The sequence below is a fragment of the Notolepis coatsorum genome (assembly GCF_963971535.1).
Source record: "Notolepis coatsorum genome assembly, chromosome: 6".
In the NCBI taxonomy this organism is placed as follows: domain Eukaryota; kingdom Metazoa; phylum Chordata; class Actinopteri; order Aulopiformes; family Paralepididae; genus Notolepis; species Notolepis coatsorum.
The window spans coordinates 130,601,442-130,629,115 of record NC_140170.1 but is presented as its reverse complement, the minus strand read 5'-3'; the positions used below and the strand labels follow the sequence as shown (position 1 = coordinate 130,629,115).

Sequence of the window (27,674 nt, the reverse complement as noted above, 5' to 3'; positions counted from 1 at the left end):
TTTGCTCTTTCAATCAGCTATTCATCACCGAGTCCATATCATGTCATTTACATCATCATCATCATCATCATCATCATCATCATCATCATCATCATCATCATCATCATCATCATCGCTTGAACTATCCCGTGTTTATATAAAAATATGTGAGGATTAAAAAGGTTTTGGTGCTCAGTTACTTCCTGTATTAAAGTGCTGCTTGTCTAAAAGAGGTATCAAGACAATAACATCAATTTGTCATCTATCAATAAAACGTTTTAGTTCAACGGCTGATTCACAAGTGACCAATGTAGTCGCACTCACAATCACGCACAGACACAAAGTAATGAAATGGACAATGGTGAACATGTTTCGATGGTGTTCGGATCACGTGTCGCAAACAGCGGAGCTGGCTCGATCAGTAAGGGACCTTGAACAGTAAAGGACTGCATAATTCTTTCCCCACACAAATGAAAAAAGCAGTTTCCCCCGGCAACTCAGGCTCATGGATGGTAAATTGACTGCATTTATATAGCGCTTTTATCCAAATGGAAACACGCTGCTGTTATGAGACTGGCCAGCAATCCATTCTGGGTTTGGATCAATGGTTTAGGAAAGCAATTCTTGGACTAATGCTTGGATAAGGAGAGGTGGCCTAAAGGGGGAATAATCTTAATCCTTTTTCTCTGGCTTGGGGACTTAACTTCCTGATTTCTGACAAAATGTCACAAGACTGAAAAGTCATTGTGTTTATTGTAACAAAAGTAATGTGTCCTTCTGGAATTGAGCGCCGCCCCTTGCCTTTTCTTAATTCTAACGTTCCCCTAACCTTCCCATAATCCATTTTTGTCACAAGTCTGACTCTCCCTCCCACTTTCTATGTACCGGTAATCATTTGCCCTGGTTTAACAGCATGAGGGATGGTTACATCACATCCTGTCTGTCGGTAAATGTCTGTCTCTGTCTATTTCTCCCGCCACACTATGCTATGTGTAGAAGTGTCCAAACAAGCACGTTACTCCTCGCTGACGCCGTGCTCCCATGCCACTTTGGCCTGCTCTTCCTTGGTCGCTGTGATGAGGGGCTGGGAGATTTTGCGTGGCATTGGCCGGGGGACTGGGGGAAGTGGTGCGGGCTGCTGGAGGTTCAGGGGTTCCTCCTCGGGGATACAGCCCTCTCTGAGGTAGGGTTTGGGAGGCAGGGCCGGAGGGGGCTCATGGTGGTGGTAGAGAGGTGGATGGTGGAGCGCGTACTGTGGGTGGAAGTGGAGATGATGGTGGGGATGCTGCAAGCCCTCCTGGGGTGGGGCTCCAGTGGAGGCTAAGGCCAGAGCCTGGGGCTGGATTTGGCCCCCTGCCTGGGGTTGGATTTTGGCCGGGGTAACTCCTCCTGGTGCGGAGTGGCTCCGGCACGGTGCAGGCTTGATTCCGTCCAGCACTTCGGGTTCTGAGACACTGTACCTCACAGGCAGATAGGGCGAGTCCAGATCCTCCTGGTCAGTGTTCCAGACCTGGCCGCTGGGGACGGACTCTAGGGTGTCTGTGCGACTGGCGGGGGGGTCGGATGAGGAGGTGGGGCCGCCGAAGTTGCTCTCGCTGAGGGAGGAGACTCCAGAGCTGGCGCTGCCCGACAGGGTGGAGTTACTGCCATCCAGGATGGACTGAGGACTGGTGGGCGAGGCAGGTATAGGGTGCAGGGGAGACTAGTGAGAGAGAGGGAGAGAGAGAAGGGAAGAGGGAGAGAATGAGGGAGAGATCAGAAGGGAATGAGGAAGTAAGCAAAGAAGAGCGAGATGTTAGGTAGTATGACACACACACACACACACACACACACACACACACACACACACACACACACACACACACACACACACACACACACACACACACACACACACACACACACACACACACACACACACACACACACACACACACACACACACACACACACACACACACACACACACAGCAGTGGTAGTGCAGATATATAGCACCTGGCTGTGCATACAGAATGTGTGTCTCTCTCTGTGGCACTATTATCTCACTGCACTCTTCAATGACCAGGGAAGTGGTGCCCTCTTTAGGGACCAAGAGAATGTACATGGAAATAGAAGAAGAGCATGCATAGTAAACACACACACACACACACACACACACACACACACACACACACACACACACACACACACACACACACACACACACACACACACACACACACACACACACACACACACACACACACACACACACACACACACACACACACACACACACACACACACACACACACACACACACACACACACACACACACACACACACACACAGGAGAGAGAATGATTACATATATACAGACAGATTAACCCGCAAACAGACATATAAGGCCTGCATTCAGTCAGAAAAAAATAATAAAAATAAAGAATACACACCCATGGAGGAGAGGAGAGAAGAAGGGTACCTTTCTGAAGGCACACAGGAAGACAAACGTACATACACATGGGGGAGAGACAGAGACACGAGGAGGAAAAGGGGGAGGGGGAGGAGGAGGAGGAGGGGGAGGAGGGTACCTTTCTTAAGGAGCGCGCAGGGAGAGCTGGAGGGAGATCGCTGACCTGCTGGTGGAAAGCATCAAAGTGCATCGACAGGTGCTGGCCTACAGGGGGAGACACAGAAGGACTGACTCAGACACACAACTCGGACCAGAGAAGGAGGAGAGGGGGTGGAGGAGTGGTGAGGAGAAAAGAGAGAGGGAGGGTTGAGTGAGGGGGAAAGAGGAGGAGAGTGGGGAAGGGGGATGGAGAGCGGAGGTGGAGTGTGTTGTGTGTGTGTGTGTGTGTGTGTGTGTGTGTGTGTGTGTGTGTGTGTGTGTGTGTGTGTGTGTGTGTGTGTGTGTGTGTGTGTGAGAGTAGGTCTTGTTAAGTTAACTTTGGTGTTTGGTACTAGTACAGTTAATACGGTATCACTAACGGTTCTGTTAGTTAGCCTACTTCTACTGCAGCCTTTACGGTAATCTGAGCAGAGGGGAATGCCCGTTGTTGTTGTAATTCACTTGTTGAACTGTACGGAGGCTGTGGCCACTATGCTGTTGAGAGCGTAAAATAAACTGGAGTAAAATAAAACTGTTGTCTTATTTGCACACTAACATGGAAGCAGAGGATGTCGGCCTCTAACGTTACTAACTACAGGCTGCCGCCTGGACTGGACGAAAAAACATATTTTGAGAAGTGGCAGAATGAAGTGGAAATATGGAGTTGGGTGACAGATTTAGTCAAGAAGAAACAAGCGTTGGCTGTTGCTCTATCATTGACGGGTATGGCGAGGGATACTGCGTTATAAATACCTGCCGATGATCTAAATAAGGATGATGGAATGACAACTTTGATTCGGGAACTTGACAAGGTGTTTTTGAGAGAAGAGAAGAACCGGGCTTACGAAGCCTATTCTGAGTTTGATCAGATTTCGCGGGAAGACGGCGTCTCCATGCTGGACTATATTGTTGATTTTGAACAGAAGTAGAACCGGATCAAGAAATTCTATATGGTTCTACCCGACGCTGTTTTAGCATTCAAACTACTGGATACAGCAGGCCTCGACATAAAAGACAAACAACTGGCATGGACTGCCTGTGGTAAGCACACCTTTGTTGATATGAAGTCAGGACTGAAACGTATATTTTGAGAAAAGACTGAGAAAAGGTGGGGCCATTACTGTGAAGCAAGATGCAGCATTCTACACAGATCAGAGACGAGAGCAGCAGAGGCGGGAGCAGCCGCGAGCCCAAAGTGGACAAGCTAGAGGGCCATTCGCAGGCACAAATCCACTTGATAAGTTTGGAAGACGAACGAAGTGTGGGATTTGTCAGAGCACATTCCACTGGGTGAAAGATTGCCCAAACAAGAAAGAATATGTAAAGGTGACGGAAGAAAATGAAGAACCAGATGAGTGTAATATAACACCTTTTTCTAAGGAATCGGATACGGAAATATTCATGGTTGAGGCTCTGGGAACGGCCGTCATTGATACGGCATGCACACGGACTGTATGTGGTGAAAAATGGCTGGATAACTATGTTGGGGGACTAGATGAGAGAGAAGTCAAATGATTGGTTAGCACAGAGAGTAGCAAACCTTTCAAGTTTGGGGATGGGCGAGTTGTACATTCTACAAAAAAGGTCAAGATACCAGCCAAGATAGGAGAAACTAAATGTTGTATTGAAACAGAAGTAGTCCCATCTGACATCCCTTTACTGCTTAGTAAAACGTCGCTAAAGAGAGCAGGAGCTGTGTTGAACCTGGAAAACGATACAGCTATAATGTTTCAGAAACCAGTAGCTCTGGAGTTGACTTCATCTGGACACTACTGTCTGAACATACTGGATAAAGAGTCCCCAAGTGATGCATTTGAGAATGTGGTCCTGGCCATCACAGAGAATATGACCAGGGTGGAAAAACATAAAGCTTTACTTAAACTTCACAAGCAATTTGGACATGCATCAGTTGATAGACTGAAGAAGCTGCTGACAAATGCTGGAAACACGGATGATGAATCCACTGCTATTCTAGGGGAAATAGTAGGAAAATGTGAGATATGTCTCAAGTACAGCAAGGCTAAGCCCAAGCTGCTGTTGCCCATGGCCTCCAGGTACAACGAGACTGTGGCAGTTGATCTACATGAGCTAGAACCAAATGTGTGGTACCTACACATTAACTTCACTCGCTTTAGTGCGGGTAGCATCGTGACCTCAAAGAAGTCAAAGTGATAGTGAAAAGCTTTGTACATTCCTGGATCAGTGTCCATTGTCCACCTGAGCGTCTCTTCAGTGACAACGGCGGAGAGTTCAATAATGAGGAAATAAGAGACATGGCAGAGAACTTCAACATCGAGATCAAGATGACTGCTGGCTACAGTCCATGGAGCAATGGTTTGCTGGAACGCCACAACCAATCCCTTACAGAGATACTACTGAAGGTAAAACTTGACAAAGGACTTGAATGGAAAACGGCTCTTGATTGGGCACTCATGGAAGAACACAATGCAGAAGGTGCATGGCTACAGTCCACATCAACTGGTGTTTGGACAGGACCCGAACCTTCCCTCTGTGTTTGTTGATCAGCCACCTGCTTTGGAGGGAACTACTATGAGCACATGGGTAGGAAAGCATATGACTGCATTACATGCAGCAAGCAAAGCTTTCAGGCAGAATGCTCAGAGAGAATCAGACGAGCTCTTCGAAAGCAGCTTCGTCCAACAGATGAGAAGTATGAAACGGGAGACAAAGTGTTCTACAAAAGGACAGACTGTGTTGACTGGAAAGGCCCTGGGGTTGTGATAGGGCAAGATGGGGCGGTGAATTTTGTACGCCATGGTGGGACATATGTCAGGATTCATCAATCTAGGCTGCAAAAAGTGCACCCTGGGGAAAGTAATATTGTGGGCAATATCGATGTATCTGTTACTGATAGTGATGTGCCTGTTACTGACAATGATATGAATGTTGATATGAATAATAACAGTGGGGACATGCCCGTTACTGATGGTGATATAAATGGTGACATGAACAATGAGGTAGAGGCAGGGGGTGTAGCAAACCAGGATATAGATAACTCTCATGGGATCAATCAAAAAGATTATCACCAGACAGGCATAAAGGTAGGAGCCTCGCTAGGGCTAAAAAACAGTCAGACAATCAGCTTTGTGGATAATGTAACAGGTGTTCCTCACACAGCTAAAGTGATGGGACGAGCAGGAAAGGCTACAGAAAAACACAGCAACTGGTACAACCTACAGTACTTAGAACCTTTTGACATTGCCGGTACTATGGGGTCAGCTGATCTTACTAAGGTAGACAATCTTCAGGTTAACCCACTAGATGGCGTAGAACTATGCTCTGATATGCAGGAAAATTATGTATTAGTAACAGAGGGTGTATCATTTGATAAGGCTAAACAAGATGAAATCAGTAGCTGGAAGAAAAATGGGGTGTTTGAGGAGGTGAAAAATTAGGGTCAAAGACAGGTGTCAACGAGATGGGTGTGTACGCTTAAAGAAACCCCTGATGGTATCATACCCAAAGCGCGGCTAGTGGCTAGGGGTTTTGAAGAATTCAACACTCAAAATCTACAGAAGGACTCACCTACATGCTCATCAGAGTCCCTTAGATTACTCATGTCAGTCCTGTGTCAGAAAACATGGACATTGAACTCTATGGACATAAAGTCAGCTTTTCTTCAAGGAATGGAGCTGTCACGGGATATCCACATCCGCCCTCCTCCTGAGGTTAAAAGTGATGGAACACTGTGGAAGCTGAAGAAATGTGTCTATGGACTCGCTGATGTCTCCCTCTACTGGTACAACAGAGTAAAAGCAACAATGCTCGAAACAGGGGCCACTATGTCACAAGTTGATCCTGCTGTATTCTATTGGCTTGATGAAGACTGTAGTGTGACTAGTGTTCTTGCCTGTCATGTGGATGATTTCACACGCATTTGCCACGAGGACCATCCCCCACCTCAAAACAGTTTTCCAGGTGGGACGTGAGGAACAGGACAACTTTCGCTACGTGGGGATGGAACTCTCCACAGTAGGTGGAGAAGTGCAACAGGAGATCTACATAAAGAACCTTCAGCCCATTCTCATAGACCCATCAAGAACGTTGCACCGTGATGCTCTTCTCACAGAGTGTGAGACTGACAACCTAAGGTCAAATATAGGACAACTCTTGTGGGTGGCTAGACAGAGTAGGCCAGCTATCATGTTCGATTCATGTGTCCTTGCAGCCAATCTAAAACATGCTACTGTACAAACCATGCATGAAGCAAATAAGGTAGTACGAAAACTGAAATCAGAACATGTCACCCTGAAGTTTCACAACTTAGGAAAAGAGGACTCTTTGAAGCTTGTTGTTTTCAGCGATGTGTCCATGGGAAACCTCCCAGATGGGGGAACACAAGGAAGACATCTCATAGTTTTGATGGGTGAGAAAGGACGATTCTCTCCAATCTGCTGGAAATCAAAAAGGATCAGAAGAGTGGTTCGGAGCACACTGGCAGGAGAGACACTAGCCCTGGCTGATGGTATTGATAATGCCATATTTCTGTCCTCCCTCTACTCTGAACTTACCACAGGTATGGTCAAACAGTGCACCCTACCTGTGATGTGTGTTACAGACAACTTCTCCCTTGTGGATGCTATCAAGTCCACCAAGTCGGTGACTGAGAAACGACTGAGACTGGAAATAAGTGGAATCAAAGAACTTATCCAGAACAAAAGGATCCAACAGATTATGTGGTCTACTACGAAGGACCAGCTGGCAGACTGTCTGACCAAAAAGGGAGCATCTTCCCTTGTACTGCTTAAAGCAGTAAAGCAGATACCCATGTCTCTGAGCGGATCTCGGCCTGTCTGTCCAACATCTCCGCCTGGATAACGACCAACCACCTCAAACTGAAACTAAGCTAAACAGAATTGCTCCACCTGCCGGCCAAATCCTCCCCTCTGACCGACCTTTCCATCACAGTCGAGAATGCAGCTGTGACCACGTCCCCGACCGCCAAGAACCTTGGTGTTGTCCTCGACGACCAGTTGAACTTCTCTGCTCACATCGCAGCGACAACCAGAACCTGCAGATTCCTCCAGAGCAACGTCAGAAGGATCCGCCCCTTCCTGACAAAAGAAGCCACCCAACTCCTTGTCCAATCAACAGTCATCTCCCACCTCAACTACTGCAACGCACTGCTCGCTGGCCTCCCGGCCACTGCCACTAAGGCTCTTCAACTCATTCAGAACGCAGCGGCCCGCCTGATCTCAAACCTACCGAAGTTGTCCCATGTCACCCCACTTCTTAGGGACCTGCACTGGCTCCCCATTGCTGCACGAATCCGCTTCAAGGCCCTCGACCTAGCATACCGTGCGGCAAAGGGAACCGCTCCCGCCTATACCTCCGGTCAATGGTCTCTAACTACACACCCTCAAGACCCCTACGCTCTGCATCTTCTGGCTGCCTCAGACCTACTCCTATCCAAGCTCCGGGAGGGTCATCAAAGAGAAGTCGCCTATTCTCAGTCCTTGCCCCACAATGGTGGAATGAACTACCCACCCCAGTTAGGACAATCCGAAACGCGTCCAATCTTTCGCCGTTGACTAAAGACGCACTTCTTCAACCATTATCTGAATTAAAAAGAAAAAAGAGAAAAGGAAAAAAATAAATATCTTACCCTAACTAACCTTACTGTCATGCACTTGTTCTAATAAACGAACCTACACTGTAGCACTCAACACTTTGATGAACATTGTTACTCAGCTGATAGATTTGTGCCCTTCCTGATGACTTGTCGTACAGAACTTCTTTTGTATTTTATTTTTTTATTATTTTTTAAACAAACATATAAACAAACATGACAACACACGATAAGATATACAAGCATTAATTAACAGTGCATATCCAATGAAATCACCATTTAGTTAAATGTCTTATAAGTCGCTTTGGATAAAAGTGTCAGCTAAATTACTAAATGTAAATGTAAATGTAAAGCACTGAAGAATGGACAGTGGAAGCTAGATGACTGAATAACTGGTTGTAACTGAGTTTTTTTGTTTTATTGAAATATCCTTCTAATGGGTTTTTGTTTTCTTGAAATATCCTTGCAATGTATTTTTGTTTTAAAAAGAGAGTGAGATTGTTAAGTTAACTTTGGTGTTTGGTACTAGTACAGTTAATACGGTTCTGTCAGTTAGCCTACTTTTACTGCAGCCTTTACGGTAATCTGAGCAGAGGGGAATGCGCGCTGTTGTTGTAATTCACTTGTTAAACTGTACGGAGGCTGTGGCCACTATGCTGTTGAGAGCGTAAAATAAACTGGAGTACAAATAAAACAGTTGTCTTATTTGCAGACTAACAGGTCTCTCTATAATTTAGTTATCTCAATCACCCTCTCTTCTTGATCCGCCAATCAAAACTGTTGTTTCCCTCAGACAAAACAAGTTTGGAATTGAAGAATTTAAATCTTTTGCAACCTTTTTCATTAGTTTAAATTTGTTTTTGCCAAAACGCTAGCCTAGCTTATTGCTTACCCTCATCCTTTTTAAAGGATCTGCTGAATGACATTCCACATTTAAACATGGCAAAGACCCTAAACATTGCAAAGCTGTTGCTCAATCAAACAAGCCTCCTCTACCTTTACTGGTATAAGCTATTTAACATTATACTCCATCCATTTTGGAGCTCTCAGGTCTGCATATCTCTCCAGAGCTGATGACGGAAGTAGCCAGGGAGACCAACGTCTCACTTCTTCCACCAGAGACAAGAAGTAAAGAGGTGGAAGGATGACAGAAGAGGAGAGGCAATAAAAGAGCAGAGAAGATAGAGAAGAGAAGAGCAGAGAAGATAGAGAAGAGAAGAGAAGAGAAGAGAAGAGAAGAGAAGAGAATAGAAGAGAAGAGAAGAGAAGAGAAGAGAAGAGAAGAGAAGAGAAGAGAAGAGAAGAGAAGAGAAGAGAAGAGAAGAGGAGAAGAAAGTATAAGAGAAGAGAGAGATAATGAGAAAAGAAGAGAAGAGAAAAGAAGAGAAGAGAAGAGAAGAGAAGACAAGACAGATGATAAAATAAAAGATAAGACAAGACAACAAAGGAGTGTGTAATACAGGTGGATTGAAAGGTGTGGGTCATCTAAAGTCACACAGAGGTCAGGGGTTGAAGTTCACAAATAAGGAAACAGGTGAGGACATCAGGGCTTGATTCAGTATAACTTTCTTTCCGATGGAGTCCCGGATTTCCAAAACAATGTTGTGTGTGACCCAAAGCGTGTAGAGATGACTGAATTAACATGAACTGATCCAGATCCTGGACCTGAACGGAACTATGGTCAAAACCAGCGCCAATCATGATCCCCATTCATAGCTCATGGTTCAACATAACCCAAAACAAAAATAGCTTTCTCACGGGAGCACTCAAGCATAACACAATACCAATATTTCATACAGAAAAACCTACCATTTCAGGAAGGTGTCGTTTAGATAAACACTTGTATGTGCATGCTCACACATACTGGAACCCACACACACATACACAGTTACTCATAAACACACATGCATGCATGCATGCACGCACGCACGCACACACACACACACACACACAGAATTTGGTCTTAACATGAGAGGTGCCCACACAACTGCGGGTAGGTTATCTACAGTATGCGCGCACACACACACACACACACACACACACACACACACACACACACACACACACACACACACACACACACACACACACACACACACACACACACACACACACACACACACACACACACACACACACACACACACACACACACACACACACACACACACACACACACACACACACACACACACACACACACACACACACACACACACACACACACACACACACACACACACACACACACACACACACACACACACACACACACACACACACACACACACACACACACACACACACACACACACACACACATGCCCCAGGCTTCCAAATATGAAGACTAAAAGTTTACAGTTGTAGCCGAGTTGTGATATGGTATGGTCTAACAGTTGATATTTTAACATTTTGGTTGTAAAGGCTTCCTCTACTGTAGTCAAACGTGCAGCCAACTTCTAGGATCAGAACCTCTCTGTTATTCTCATTAACAACAACAACATCAGGGTGTTTGCTGAAATATCAGAGAACAGTGAATTGTCCCTACACAGATTGAGCATATATGGCTTCATACTGGTGCGCTTATACAGCTTATATGTTGCAGGTGACCCGAGTGTGGAGCTGACACTGTCTGCAATCAGATCCACGATCCTATCATGCCTACAAATGTAAAGCCCTTTGTATGCATGACAGCCATTGAGTATGTGAGACATGGTTCGTGACCATGGTGTATGCAGTGTGGGCTATGACTGCCAGGGAACCAGATGGAAAGGTTGAGCATCGATGGTAAAACCTGTAGCCTAGCTTTTAGAGTGAAAATGATGATGCTCTCATCAATAGCTCTACATTTTTAAAAACTGCGTGCGAGACAGAGTGGTCAGCGGCAGGGAGACAGGCAAGCTTCCCTTGCAGTTTAAGCTCAGTCCAGTGTTGACGTTGGCTTTGTTGTTCTTAACATGAGAGGTGCCCACAAAACTGCGGGTAGGCTATCTACAGTATGCACACACACTCACACTCACACTCACACACACACACACACACACACACACACACACACACACACACACACACACACACACACACACACACACACACATACACACAGTGGCAGTGTCTTACCATGCGGTAGACTGCGTGGGGGGATGGGCGGTGCCATGACACTGCCCACATGGGCAGATAGGAAGGGAAGAGCTTCTCTGGTGCCACTGTCCAGACTCCAACTACTGGGGGTGGTCAGCACTAGAGGAGAGGATAGGAGATACAGGAGAGGAGAGACAAGAGAGGAGAGGAGAGACATGAGGGGAGAGGGGAGGAGAGAAGAAGAGAAGAGGGGAGAGAGAAGAGGAGAGGAGAGACAGGAGAGAGGAAAGGAAAGATGGGAGAGGAGAAAGGAGATGAAAGGAGAGGAGAAGTGAGGAGAAGAGAAGAGAGGAGACAGAAGAGGAGAGGAGAGTGAAGGAGATGAGAGGAGAAGAGAAGAGAGGAGACAGAAGAGGAGAGGAGAGTGAATGAGAGGAGAGGAGAAGAGAAGAAACAGAAGAGGAGAGGAGATATAGGAGAGACAAGAGAGGAGATGAGAGGAGAAGTGAGGAGAGGAGAGGAGAGGAGAGGAGAGGAGAGGAGAAGAGAGGGGGGATGATATTTGTTTATACTTGAGCTGATTTGAGTGATACGCTCAGCAATAGCACACTGATAATAATATTTGTCTGAATATACCTGCATATAATCCTTCTATATACATACTTATACACCTGTATATAACCCATATATTTTTTTGATAGCATGTACAATAATGCTGTATATACTTATTAGTGCTGTCAATCGATTAAAATATTTAACTCGATTAATCGCATGATTGTCCATAGTTAACTCGCGATTAACCTCTACCTTAACACTTTCAGTGCCAGCAGGGGGCGCACGATTTAGTGCTTGAATGCCCACCATCCACTTCAATGTTAGCGTTAAAAACGCCTAATCTATGTTTTAAATTATGGCTATGTGTCTAATCTGCCCGCCGCTTATCAATGACTCGTTTTCCAGTCAACATTGTCGAAGCGGATTGTTTTTTTATCTGTTCATGTTAGTTTTATAGCATTTTGAAAAGCCCTCGTTTTCAAGGAAAATAAAAAGATTCCATGATAAACGCCCTGTACTGGAATATTCTAGAACGTTGTCATTTTTCGGCCTATTTATGAATAGTTTTCAAATAAACGTTAGATTATCGATAGTATATGTGTACGTATGCACGCTATATAGGCGATCTGAAAAATCGATTCTCTGATTTCCTCAAAGCCATCGCCCACACACACACACATAGGGCAAACGCTGAGATCTCAGCGAATACAACTCTGCTTATCCCAAGACTTGTAAAATAGATTCCTTACCTCAGATCAGTCCAAAAATCGATCACTTTTATTGATCCAACGCTACATACTGTAAACACATATTCCACGCTGTTCTGAGGGTCTACAATGAATCCGATCGGCTCGGGTTACATGCCTGAGAAGTAAAATGTGGATTCCGGATTTTTCTTTTATCATCCATTTTCATTGAGTCCATTCCAAAAGGGTGCATTACCATCTGGGAGACGATAGGGGGCGCTTTTTTCACATCTGAGCTCCTGATGGGGCTAGTTTACCAACGGGAGACTCGATTGATGAAATATGAATTCAGATCGCTAATAAAAAAATAAAACGATAATTGTCGTGGTGGGCATTCAGGCATTGGGCTGATAACACATGTTATCACGTGGTGGGCACTGAAAGTGTTAACACATTAACTGCCACGCTTCTATCCATCAATGTATGATCACTGCCACCAGTCTAAGCCTATGGAGATGTTCACCTTCTTTGCAGGGCTATAACTTTTTAAATTGTATTGCTAAATTGACATTACTATGGCCCATTCAACATCAATTATCTATCGTTCAGGATGTAGGAACGTTATACTTTTTCATTCATATATTCATACGAAAATACCGTCTAGAATATAAATGTTTTTATCGTTTTCTGCAGTAATTCCTAGAACGCTAGTTATAGGCCTAAACGCATATTTGCAGTTTATTCGCGATACACGCTATATTAAAAAATCCCACTGAATACGATCCTAAACGTTATGACTCATCATGCGTGGATGAAAGGGGGGGGGGGGTCGTTTATAATTCCGTGATCGTCAGTAAATGCTTTATGTAGTATGGGTGATATATTGATCAGAGCGGTTTGCATTGAAAATAATAAACAATCAAGCTGAAAGTAACGGTACTGTCCTTTTACCGTTCGCCGATGAGACTGGAGGATAAAGATCCCACTCATTTGACGTCGATCGACTAGATCCATTTCCGGTTTGTATGGCGCAATAAACTCCCAAATCATATCGATTATTGAGTTATGGCAGCGATCCATATACACGGATGTGTGTCTAGAGTCCCGCAACAATATGTGACTGCCGGACGGATTTCCCAGATGCACCGAGATCACCAGAGATCCATTTCCGGTTGTAACTCGCCCGATCATCCACCAGGCGGCGGTATTGAAGTGTTGCACAGTTGTGCCGAGTCCCACTGTCTCAGCCGAGGCTGGGTGGCGGAATTATGAATACCATGGCGAAAATTTTTTATATGATCTCAATAACGTCGTACGCCGTGGATTGGTGGAATTCGCATGATCAGCAAACCCGTCGTAAGCCGTAACTTAAAAGAAAATAATAATTTAAAACAATGAATAAAGTGTGCATGAAATAATAGGGAAAAGAAAACGTTACAACTTGTTACATTCACAAACACAAGGGCTGAGTAATCACACACCCCCCCCTCTCTCTCACACACACACTCTCCCAGCTCTCTTTCTCTCTTGCCCCTTCCTCATCTCTCTCACCCCCCTCTCTCTCTATATATCTCACACACACACTTCAGAAACAAACATAGTATCAATGAGAGCATCAACAATACACCTGAGTGAAGTCTAGTAAAAGAAAAAAAAATACCGTAAGTAAAAAAAACAATAAGTAAAAAAATAACAATTCTTAAAAGTTAATCGTGAGTTAAAAAAAATAGTGGTGTTAATAGAATCGGGCGATAACGCGTTAATACCGCGTTAACTTTGACAGCCTTAATATATTTATTCTCACTGTATATATATCTATCCACACCTGTCTGTACTTACCTGCACATAATCCTTTTACATATCTGTAGATACTATATCTATATCTGTACATATTCTTTACCTACTCTTACTAGTTACACTGCTGGCAAGTATGAATACTACCATACTGTCTTTATATCTGTATCACTGTACATATTATATTACAACTCTGTACACACATCTGATTAGCACTACACTCAATAGTACTAATTTATATCTTTCATACCCAGTTTGTTCACCTGTACATTGTATATTATTATTGCACTTTACTGTTACATTTGCACTCTGGTTGGATGCCAAACCTCTTTTTGTTGTACTTTACTTGTGCTGTATAATGACAATACATTTGAATCTAATCTAATCTAATCTAATAATGTGGCTAATACTAGTATGGCTAGTACCTGATATGTAAAACCTTTGAAGTTGTATCTCCATAGATTTGGATTACTAAATTGTGTGTGTGTATGTGAGTGTGTGCATGCGCACGCACGTGTGTACCTACCTTTCTCAGCCACGGACAAGTTGGGGTCACTGCAGGGCTTGCACGGCCCAATCACCTGGTGGAACAGTGCTCGCTGGAAGTTGGTTGGCTGGAGACAGATGGGGAGAAACTCAATAAATGACCAATAAAAACATTGCCAGACACAGACACAACCCTCTGTGTTCTTGTTGATCCATTAGATCGGAGGTCTTTCCAAAGAGATTAAAGCTAGAGGGGGCAGTGCCTATCTAAACAGTTCAGCCAATGAGATTAAGGCTGGAATTACACCTAGGGTGTTTTTTCGTTTAGTTTTTCAGATGAGTTTAGCTTTTCCAGGTGGCAACGTAGTGGCAGCAGAGTTAGACATTCGTTTTGCAATCTGAGCACCTTCGTTTTGCCTCCTGAGCACAGTGATGTAGTACAATGTCAAAGCAGTAGATGGCAGTAGGTGGCGAACATGAAGGCAATTTTCAACCAATCAGAACTTGAATGTGCCAATACACTTCCTGCAAAGAAATGTCAACAAGCCGCCATCTTTAAATGCCTATGCAGCACTTATTTTTCAGCAAAGTGTAATAAAAGTGCAATAAACAAAACGGATACATTCACTGTGTGTTCTGCCTCTCATTTGTTGATGAAACAAAACTAACATCAACACAAGTGACCACCAAGAGCGGATAGTTTAGTCTCAAAAAAGATCGGCGATGTTGTTAGCTACATTGTTAGCTACATGCTAACGTGAATGGAATATGCCAGTATAACAGTATAGCATTGTGGCTAGCAGCTAATGTTAGCTCACGTTAACCAGCCAGCACCAAACTGATGATATCGGGAGCCATCAGTAGCTAGATAACATTAGAGACAACGCCTCGTGTATTAAACAAAAGTGAATAGATGACTGGGCCATTTTGTTTAATGCTTGTTAAGATTGAAAGAGGAGCTTGAGCTAACAGGGTCTGATAGCTAACGCTAGCTCACGTTAGCCAGCTGCTCATGCAATCGTTAATGCTAGCAGAATGAATGGATGTAAACTTTATTTAACATATTGCATAATGGGTACAATACAATACGGCTCAATACAAACAATTGTTAAGGGAATGCAGACTGTTGTAGCTTGGACTGGGGTCCTTATAACAATAACTTGACAACACATGGTAGCTGCAGCTATTTGGGACAGCTCTGTTGTCACCGGACGTTGGTGAGGGCACGCAGATGCCGGTATCTACTGCGCATGGGTGTTGAGCAAAAACGGCTACGCGCCGATTACACGACACGTTGTCGGCGAGTTTTGGCGAGTATCCAAAACGAAAACACTTTTTCAGCGTTCCCGCTAGGGCAACGCGTTTTCCTGCCAAAACGGCATTTCTGTGTAACAGGGACAGCAAACGTATTAATTCAGCAACAAAACGAAAACAAAAACGCCCAGTGTAACCTAGGCCTAAAGCTAGAGAGGGCAGTTATTATCTACACAGTACAAAGAGATTAAAGCTAGAGAGGGCAGTTCTTATCTACACAGTACAAAGAGATTAAAGGGGAGATGTTGCATAGCGATATAAACATAGTCATAGCATCAAATTAGTATTAGATAAACCACAGAAAAAATCACGTTATAAAAATAAGCCAAATAAGCCGCTTCTAAGAAAAAACGATTTGTTATGTCCATTTATAGCATTTATCAACATGTGCACCGCCATTTTGTTCACGCTAAATGCTGACGTCACAGAGATGGTTTCGCCCGCAGCCTCCCACATACCTAGCTACTACTACTACTACCTGCAGCATGCTGTAGCAATATTATTAGGCTCCTCAAATATCATTATTCATAAAAAAACATTTATGTAATATTTTACAGCATTGAGCAACCCCAACAGGGGGATGCTGCATATGTATGCTCTGTCATCTTTGAGATGGCGAGACCTACAGTTGGCACCTGACATGGCGAGACCTGCAGTTGGCACTGTGTGAGGCCACGACATTTGAGCAAATTAATAATACTGCATGTTCTGAAGGTCCAGATTAATAATTAGAATTAGTTCAACAGAAACGTATAGATTAGGCTATCACCTAAAGTCTGTTGGTTGCTATATGAGTTCAGCCTCAACCAAACTCAGTCTAAAGGTCTATTCTGTCTCCGTTATCCTCTCCCCTACAAGGAGCATATACGGGCGAACAATAAAATAATAAAACACTATCAGGTCAACAGTAAATATATATCTTACAAATAAAACAATATATATATATATAGAAAATAATAAACGTGGACTTTAGGTGATAGCCCAATCCATACCCCTCCGTTGAACCAACCCCAACCATTAATTTGATGTAAGCAAACTGATGCCAGACTCAGCATTCATGCGTTCGGCTGAATATCGAGATGAAGTGCAGCCTACATGGTGAACTCAACTCGTTATTATTGACGCAAAAAAAGTCAGAGGAAACAATGCGGCTACTAATGCAAACCACGTTAGAGGGCACATATGCGTATAACGGTGGTAGTCAGAAGGCTAAGGTGATCACATGAAAAGTAATGGATTCATAGGGCTCGACGACCGCGTTACACTCTCCCAGGTCGCACGTATTTTTCAGACATTGCCCTGTACCCGAGCTCTACCAGGCAGTGTATTCGCACATTGATAGCCTTCTGAAACTAAAGTACAAAATTAAGTACAAAATGCAAACAATGAGGTACAAAAATGCAAACGTAAAAAAGAAAATGCTAAATGCAAAAATGAGGTATGGATGTAGTGAAAATCTTTTTTGTAATAAATAGATAAAATATGGTGTAGTGTTAAAAGTGTTTAAAGTGTCTAAAGTGAATGTTAAAGGTGAGTGTGTGCATGTGGATGTGTGTGCAATGAATGTAGATGGATGGGTTAGTGTTGCATAGAGTCATTGAGCATCCTGATGGCCTGGGGATATAAGTTCCTTTTGAGTCTCTCTGTACTGGCCATGTGACTCCGGTAGCGCTTGACTGACTGCTGGAATGCAAAAAGGCAGTTGTTTGACTGTTATCTTAGCCATGGCCCTGCAACGCCTGGTGCAAATGTCCTGGAAAGTGGGAAGCCCACCTCCAATTGTGTGTTCGGCTGATCGAGCCACTCTCTGCAGTCTGCTGCGGTCGTGTGCGGGGCTATTCCCTAACCAGGAGGTGGTGTTACCAGTCAGGATGCTCTCTATTGTGCATGAGTTGTTCTTTAAGATCTTATGACTCACTTTGAACTTCCTTAGGCGTCTAAGGAAGTAGATGTGCTGCCGTGCCTTCTTCACTACACTGTCTATATGTGTGGTCCATCCAAGTCCTCGGATATGTGGACTCCAAGGTACTTGGAATTGTTCACTCTCTCGACCGGTGCCCCATAGATGCTGAGGGGGCTGTAGTCCCTAGCCCCAGACCTCCTAAAATCCACAATCAGTTATTTGGTTTTGCCGACATTCAGGGAGAGGCTGTTCTCCTGGCACCACAGCGCCAGGTTCTCCACAAACAGCAAACTTAACGATTGTGTTGCTGTTGTGCTTTGCCACACAGTCATGCGTGCAGTGGTGCAGTCGTAATATGGGAACTGGTAACACGCCACGCACGCGCGCGTGCACGCGCGCCGGACCGCCGGTACGTGCATGCGCACAGAACAGATTTTTTTCTTTTTGAAATAGCGAAGCTGAAAAAGGTAGCAGGAACATTAGAACAGAGAACATTAGAACATATACAATTAGTCAACTGAATGCTTTGTATCTTGTTTGCTAATTCAGGTTAAAGACAGCCGATTTAACCAGCATATTAAGAGAGCAAGACTGTCTATCTGGTGTATGTTATGATGACTTGAAAATGGGGGACCCTGATGTAAACAAGACGAAAGTCTTGGTCTGCATCCCCTTAACAATTGTATGCATGTATTGAGCTGTACTGTACTGTACCCGGGCGTTGGAGGTTGTGCAGGTATAGCGAAACTAAGTTTGCTTTGGATAAGCTGATTCTGAAGCTGCAACTTTCTTCTCTTGGGGAGCGGCGGTGGCATCGTTGGTTCAGGTTGCGTTGCAGGTAGGAACATGATACTGTTGTCAAATGATCTGTTTTTTTTTTTTTTTTAATTTTTTTTATTATTGCAAAACAAAACTTATTAAAAGTCAGTACTCAACACACAATGTATAATGAAACTTTCAGTAAAGGTGGTTAAAATATATGCAAGTACAGAAACAGGATAAAACAAAAATAGTCAATAATAACATTTTAACCGTATACAGTGTATATCCAGCGAAGTTACAATTATATAAATGTTAGTATATAATATACCCCTAATACCTATTTTCTAAAACCCTACACACATATGCTCCAGCTCAAACCCCCCCCTCCCGGACCCCCTCTTGGATAGTACCTCCATTATCCCTCACTCCTAACCAGACATCACCATTATAGGCTAGCTTTTATTCTCTCCACCACTTCTAACCACATTGACATTTTGGATTCATTGAGCCCCAGAATTCTTGCTGTAGATATTTCTTGATATATCACATCGAGATATGTAAGAAACCACACTTTCCGGCAAATTTTTTCCGGTTGAAACCAACGTGATGCGATCAGTTTTTTAGCTACTGTGATACCCGATAAAACCAATCTTTTTAGTTGTGGATTCACTGCAAACTCAAAAACATCATTCAATAGCAATACCGCGGGGTGTACAGGTATATTCCAAAATACGAGTATTGATAATTGTTGGGACACATCTTTCCAGAATGCCTTAACTGGTGGGCAGTCCCAATACATGTGCATAAATGTTCCTTCGTCCCCATTTGTACATTGGGAGCATTTGGAGTCTTGTATAAGCCCCATTTTGCACAGCCTTATAGGAGTCAAGTATGTCCTGTGAATATAGTTCAGATTGATTTGTTGATGATCCGGGTTCCTTGATGTAAGTCGGACATTTGCCCAGGCTCCTTGCCAATCAAAGTCATTTTCCAGGTCTGGTATATCCCTCCTCCAGACATTGTCTAGTTGAAGGGTTTCATACGAGGACGTTAGTAATTGGTAATAAAAACCTGATACAAAACCTCCCAATGTATCTCTTTCATAGAAAAATGTGTGGTATCTGTGGTGTTCAATTGGTATGTGTAATGGAACACCGTGAGATCTCATACAAAGTCGTAACTGTATGTAAAAAAGCCATGTGGACTCGGTGAGGTTAAACTTTATGCATATTTCGACATAACTACAGAGGCCCTTGTTATTAAAAATATCCCCTAATGAGTGTATGCCTCTTTCTTCCCATATAGGGAATCTTATAGGTCGTTTTCCCATTAAGAGAGCATTGTTATTGAATATGGGAGTGTGATTATGCCATACTTGAGGGTTAGGAAATTTCCTTTGTGTTTCCCGCCATGTCCTGATTGCATGGGTTATTATTGGGCCAAATTCTCGCTCACAATGCTTGATTGAAAGTTTAGTGTATGCTATGTCTTTCAATCTCTGTGGGGCTACTATGTTTTCTTCTAATTTTCTCCAAGATACCAAAGCCTCGGGGTCAAACCATATCTTCTTCAATGGTCTTAATGTGAAGGCATTAAAATATTGTAAAAAATCTGGGACTGCCATGCCACCGTCCGCTTTATTTCTCTGTGCGGTGGATCTTTTTATGCGAGGTGGTTTGTTATTCCAAATAAATTTGTATGTGGAGGTTTGTAATCTTTTCCAGTAGCCCTCTGGAGGAGGTAACGGAAGCATTGAGCTGAAGAAATTGATTCTTGGTAATACATCCATCTTAACTATTGATACCCTTGCCTGTACTGAGTTTTTAAGTTTTGCCCACCTGTCCAGGTCGTCCTTGATTTTGTTCTGTATTTTTGTGTAATTGTGCTTCACCGTTTGTCTTATGGTGGGAAATATTTCCACACCCAAGCATCTGAAATGTTTGACCATGGGTATCGCACCTGGGAGGGTTGTCTCTTTTTTTGCACTGGTGTTAAGAGGAAGAAAAGCCGACTTAGGCCAATTTATTTTAAATCCCGATAAATCACCAAAGTTCTCTATCAACTTGAGTATAAGCGGCAATGTGTTGTTGGGGTTTTGCATGAACAATATTACGTCGTCCGCATATAAACTAATTTTATGATGTGTGCCCTTGATTACTATTGGTTCTATGTGTTGGGATTGTCTTATAAATTGTGCTAAAGGTTCTAATGATAGATCGAATAGTCCGGGACTAAGAGGGCAACCTTGTCTGGCTGAGCGTGATACCGGAAAGATATCGGAGATGAATGTGCCTGTTGTAATCCTGGCCGATGGGTCCTTGTATAGTACTTTAATCATATCAATGAAACCTTTTCCTAACCCCATCCTTTCCAATACTGCCCATAGAAACGACCATTCCAACCTGTCAAATGCTTTCATAGCATCCAGGGATAGTATCGCCTTAGGTGTGATGTCCTCTTTGTCTGTATCTAGTACGTGCAGTATTCGCCTTATGTTATCATTGATCAGGCGACCTTTTATGAAGCCTGTTTGGTCCGGATGAACTAAAGACGTCATATGCTTTTGCAATCTGATGGCTAATATCTTAGAGTACAGTTTGACATCGGTTCCGAGGAGGCTTAAAGGACGGTAACTACCGCATTCAGTGGGGTCTTTGTCTTTTTTGTGAAGAACTGAAATGAGTGCGGTATTTTGGTGTTCAATGAAGCTTCCCTCTTTGACTGAGTATAAGATCATATTTAGTAATAAGGGTCCAAATATGTCCCAGCAAGAAATGTACATTTCTGATGGGATACCGTCAATTCCCGGAGCTTTGCCGTTTTTCATTCCGGATATGGCCTTCTTGAGTTCTTCTAATGTGATCGGTACTTCTAACTGTTTAGCGTCTTCATCCGTAAGTTTAGGGAGAGTAATTTGATTAAGATATGTGTCTAATTTGTCTTGATCAAAGGTCGTTTCTGAGTTATATAAATCGGAGTAGAATTCTTTGAATGTATCGTTTATTATTTTGGGTTCTGTTACTAGAGCTTGTTGTTTCCTAATGGCAGTTATATCTGCAAATTTTGCATTAATTCTTAGTCGCATGGCTAATAGGTGACTAGGTTTAGAACCTTGGAAGTACTGCTGTTGTCTAGTGCTGCGTATTTGCAATTCCGATTTTTGTCTGTACATTGCTTTGATCTCTGTCTTTAGAATGTTAACTTGGTTATCTAGTCTAGTAGAGTTGTTGTATTTTAAAGAATTAAAAAGCGTTGAGTAAAGCGTTTCCATTTCAGACAGTTTTGTGTTTTGATTTTTGCGCAATATGGAGGTAAATCTATCCGAGAAATCCTTGATCATATTCTTTACCGACATCCATAATATTCTGGGATCTTGCACCGAGTTAGCATTATCTTGTAGGAATACTGTGAGAGCTTCTTTAATTTGTGTAATGAATTCCTTGTTGTTAAGCAGCATCGAATTAAAACGCCATCTTGGGGCCCGGGTAGATAGTGTACCAAATGTTGCTTTCAGGATTAAGTAGCAGTGATCTGATAGCGCATTGGGTGTCATTTCCACTTCATATTTATCAAATATTCTCGGGGATGCAAAGACGTAATCAATTCTGGATAGTGTGTTGTGTCTCGCCGAACGACAGGAGTACTTGCGGGTCATGGGGTTAAGTGAACGCCATAAATCAGTTACTCCTGTTGATTTCGACCAATCTTTTAATGCTTTAGATGAATTCTTTTGTTCGCTTGAGAAGGAAAGGTAAGTTTTGTCCATCCTTGGGTTCCAAATGGCATTAAAATCCGCACCTATTATATATGAGTACTCGGGATGGTTTAACATTTCTCCTGTTAGTGAAGTGAAGAAACCCACTTCGTACAAATTCGGGGCATATACCGCTGCCAATGCAATTTTCCTGTTATTGTGTATAATCCTAGCTATAGTTATGCACCCCTCAGCATCCGACCATACCCCTTTCAATTCGATATTTAATTTGCGTCTGACGACTATGGCTACCCCTCTAGTTCTCGTAGCAAAAGAAGAGTGACTAATATTATGGTATATGTTATCCGCTAACGTATTTATGTCTCCCTCTAAAATGTGCGTTTCGCTTAATAGAGCCACGTCCACATGTTCTTTTTTCATCAGTGTAAGCACGCTTTTGCGCTTGTGTTGTTTGTTTATCCCACCGGTGTTCCATACCATTATATTCAAACTAGCCATAGTCTATGCATGTTTTCGTGTAGTTTTTGGTAATGTTTCTGGAGTATGAAGCTACAATAGATGCACATCCAATTAATGAGGTCCCGTTGAGAGCCGAGCTTAAAAACATATATATATACAAATAAAAATCCCCTATTTTCCCCTCACCCAGAAAGTCGAACATGCCTGTGTTCCAAGAACACATCCTCCGCAATTGACTTTCTCCCATGGTCCACCGGATTGCCCAAACTGAGCATTGTAATCCTAATTTTCCTATGCTCATTGCCATAGGATCTAACATTTCCATTCTATTGCAATAGAATGTCGCTTTTGGTCTTGCACCTTCCCTTACTGTAATGAAGTATTGTGATAAATAATCTAAAGATAAAAATAAAAAATAAAATAAAAAAAAGAGAATAAACCTTTATCGACATATTCCTTTGAACCCTCCACCAACGTGTGGAAAAAAAAAAAGGAAAAGCATGTAGAGCAATATTGACACCTTAATGTGAAGAACATTGGAAAAGAATAATGTAAGTTAAAATATATTTAAAAAATATAGAGTAATATTGACACCTTAATGTGAAGAACATTGGAAAAGAACAATGTAAGTTAAAATATATTTAAAAAATATAGAGTAATGAGAAGAAAAAATTAAATAAAATAAAAATCAATGGAAAGATATAGATAAGGAATAAGAGATAAATAATTATCAACGTGGAGAAGCCACTAGAACCGATTTAACTGATTAGATAAGATAGAAAAGCAGCGCCTTTTAGCGCTTCAATGTGCCTTTAATGGAGTGATTACTTAAATTGTTAGAATAACCTTGCTGTGCTCATACGTTTATGTGTGGTTAATTTTAAAGTATTATTAAGGACTGATTGCACTTCATTTAATTTATTATCTGCTATGTGTATGCACACCGAATGTTATTGTTAGAGTTGTATGCTTCGTTGTCATGGTGCCTTATATTCTAGAAGGTTGTAGAATATACTAGTGCCTAGACTATTTTACATTCCAGAATGATCTAAGAGACCCAGGGCATTTGAGCGATAAACCCAGAATATTCCAGATAGATCTTTTTGCATTGATATTTATTTGTCCCCTCAGAGACCAGAGACTGAAATTATAATGTATTATGAATCGTATTTATACACAGTACACTTTGTTATAGACGACTTGCATATCGTTTGCTACTTTGATGAACACAACAATGTCATTCCAACACTGGTGGAATGACCTCATTGATGAACACAATAAAGTCATTCCAACACTGGTATATATTTAGAGAGAGGCTTAACTGATTCCGGCATTTTCGTCATGCTTTGGGTTATTTGCTGCATTTTGATTCAGGAAATCCTCAGCTTCAAAGGGTGTAAATGGACCTGACCTGCGGCCGTTATTGCCCAAGAATGATAACAGCGCCGGATATGCTAGCCTTGGCTTGTAGCCGGCTTTGTACAGCTTTTGCATCACATCTTTGTATGGTTGACGTCGGATGATGGCCTCTCTGCTCAAATCTTCGTAGATAAATATTGGTTTATCACCATACTTCAGCTTCCCACGTTGGTTGCGAGCATATTTGATGATGTCATCCCTTGTTGTAGTTTTCCGCAGAGTGACAATGATGACTCTCGGCCCGTTGATACTTTGCCCCTGGGAACCAATTCTGTAAACTTGTTCCACTTCTGGCACTTTGTTTGGATCGGAGTTTTCCAAAATCGTTGATAACTCTTTTGGAAAGTTGATGTCTTCGCAGTTCACTGCTTCATCAAGCCCCACAATGCGGATGTTATTCCGCCTGTGGTAACGATGGGTTTCTAGTTGCCTCTCCATCACTTCGTTTTTAAGCAATTTTATTTCCCTCCGATATTCCTCTTTAGCTCTTTCCATCTCTTCTCCCATCTCTGTCAAGCCACCTTCGTTCGCTTTGATTGCTTTTGTGTTTTCTGTCACCGAAATCTCCACTGTCGTGATTCGCTCGGACTGCAAAGCGATCGCTCTCATAACCTCTTCGAATTTAGTATCGATGTGTTCAGCGTGTGCGACCAACTGTTCTTCTACGTGTGCTTTGAAAGCGACCATCTGTTGTTTTATCAGGATAGTCAGAGAGTTGAAGTCGGGCTGTGCAACTGAACTGCTTGTGTCAGTTGATGTTATTGGAGCAGTGAGGGATCCGATGGATGTTTTTGCTATTATCTTCTCAAAATCGCCTGCTTTTTCCTTCACGGTACTTTTTTCTGATGTTCCTGTTATGTTGTCATCTATTGTCTCCATCTCGGGGCCAGTTGTCCTTGGTCCCTGTGTATTCTCCTCTATATTCCCCGCGTCGGGGCTTGTCCCCAACGGATCTGCCACAGCGTCGCCTGTTATTTTCTTTGAGCGTGTTTCAATCGGCGCCGTTAGAATTGCTGTGTCTTGTTTCCTTCCACCCTTTCTCTTATCCTTATCCATGTTGTCTTTTTGATATAGTTAGTAGAGGGTCTTATCAATACATACGATGTGGTCTAATCTCTTTTGGTATTGTCCAAATAAGGTTTTTAAACTAAATTAACGATAACGGGAGCGGAGCTGTAACCAATTGCGTGCGCTACATATTGCAGCTAAACCGGAAGTCGTCAAATGATCTGTTTATATCGGTTTGTATTTGCGGGCGGGGGCGTGGTTGAAGACGCGCTTTTGTTATGGGTGGCCGGGTGTACTCAAATGATCTGTTTATATCTGTTTGTATTTGCGGGCGGGGGCGTGGTTGAAGACGCGCTTTTGTTATGGGTGGCCACTGGCCGGGTACTTAGCGCACAACGAATGGATAGAGCGCATCTTTGTGCGCGCGTACTTCTGCCTCAGTGATCATCTAGTAACACGGCGTGTAACCGCGTGTGACCACGACTGCACCACTGCATGCGTGTAAAGCAAGTAGAGGAGGGGGCTCAAAACACAGCCCTGGGGGGCACCTGTGTTGAGAGTGATGGATGAGGAGGTGCAGTTACCTGCTCTCACCACTTGAGGTCTTCCTGTCAGGAAGTCCAAGACCCACTGGCAGAGGTCGTAGTTCAAGCCCAGGTCTCTCAGCTTGACGACAAACTTGGAGGGGACTATGTTGAATGCTGAGCTGTAGTCAATAAATAGCATTCTCACATAGTTCCCCTGCCTCTTGTCCAGGTGTGATGCTGCCGTGTGCAGCACATGGGCTATGGCATCCTCCATGCAAACAGGTGGGGATGACAGACTGTTCTAGGGATAGGTTGAATATGTCAGTGAATACCGGGGCCAGTTGGTCGGCACAGACCTTTAGGATTTGTGCTGCTTTCCTGGTATTCACTTTCTTAAAGGTCCTCCTCACCTCATGCTCTGTTAACCTGAACACTGAGTCTCCATTGGCAGTGGCTCTACTTTCTATTGTAGTGGCCTGTAGGCTGTTGTTGGAATTTACAGCCTCAAAGCGTGCATAGAAAGTATTTAGCTCATTTGCCAAGAAGACATCAGTATTCAGCATGGGGGGGGGCCTTTGTAGTCTGTCATCGTTCTGAGGCCTTGCCACCTACCTCTGGAATCAGCCTGTTCAAAGTCCACCTTATCGCTGTACCGCCCCTTTGCCTCTGTCATTGTTCTCCGTAGGTTGTAGCTCACCGCCTTGTGCTTGTCCATGTTGCCTGTCACGAGCCCAGCGTTATAGGCTGAGGTGCACGCATTCAGAGCCTCGCGGGCGGATTTAGTTTGAGGAACACTGAATTACTGCCACTCAATGGAAAGCGTTAATTTCATTATGAAATAAATCGGGTGCCTTTAGGTGGTGGTATACACCAGAGAACAGTCAATTGCTTCTACACACGTTATAGAAGAAGATTATCTGACTGAAATGGCATTGTGCAGTGAGGAACAGGATACTTGTGCACACTATGAATCTCTGTCTTTTTTTTTAAGTACACACAGACACATACACAAAATCAAAAAGGATACTTGCACACACACACACGCACTTGCACACACACACACACACACACACACACACACACACACACACACACACACACACACACACACACACACACACACACACACACACACACACACACACACACACACACACACACACACACACACACACACACACACACACACACACACACACACACACACACACACACACACACACACAATCTATTCATCCATCCACCCACCCATCCATCCATCCATCCATACCTGTCCATTCTCAGTGATATTAGGGTACATGGCACTGCTGGGTCTCTCTCTATGAGGTGGCAGCAGCATCAGCATCTCCCTGTTGTGTCTGTATTTGTCTGGTAGAGATGGAGAGCCCACTGTCGAGAAGAGGAGAGGAGAGAGGAGAGGACGGGAAGAGGAGAGGAGATAAGATAAGAGAAGAGAAGAGAAGATGAGAGAAGAGAAGAGGAGAGGAGATGAAGGAGATGATAGGAGAGAAGAGAAAGAGAGGAAGAGAAGAGAGGAGAGGAGAGAAGAGAAGAGAAGAGAAGAGAAGAGAAGAGAAGAGAAGAGAAGAGAAGAGAAGAGAAGAGAAGAGAAGAGAAGAGAGGAGAAGAGAAGAGAAGAGAAGAGAAGAAGAGAAGAGAAGAGAAGAGAAGAGAAGAGAGAGAGAGAAGAGAAGAGAAGAGAAGAGAAGAGAAGAGACGAGACGAGAAGAGAAGAGGAAATGAGGAGGGGGAATGAAAGGGAAGGAAATGAAAGGAAATTAAATGAAAGGAAAGAAAATGAAAG

At 43.2% G+C, this 27,674-nt stretch overlaps 1 protein-coding gene across 1 annotated transcript in view; it reads right to left on the bottom strand.

Annotated features, from left to right (window-relative positions):
- Positions 1–994: 994 nt before the first annotated feature.
- Positions 995–27,674, bottom strand: part of LOC311229667 (dedicator of cytokinesis protein 3-like) — a gene marked incomplete at both ends in the record, with an annotated part of 403,980 nt that continues 377,300 nt past the window's right edge. The window contains 5 exon segments of the mRNA XM_084315742.1: positions 995–1,681; positions 2,552–2,637; positions 11,282–11,401; positions 14,804–14,891; positions 27,141–27,259. Of these exon segments, the coding sequence (XP_084171868.1) occupies positions 995–1,681; positions 2,552–2,637; positions 11,282–11,401; positions 14,804–14,891; positions 27,141–27,259 (1,100 nt within the window).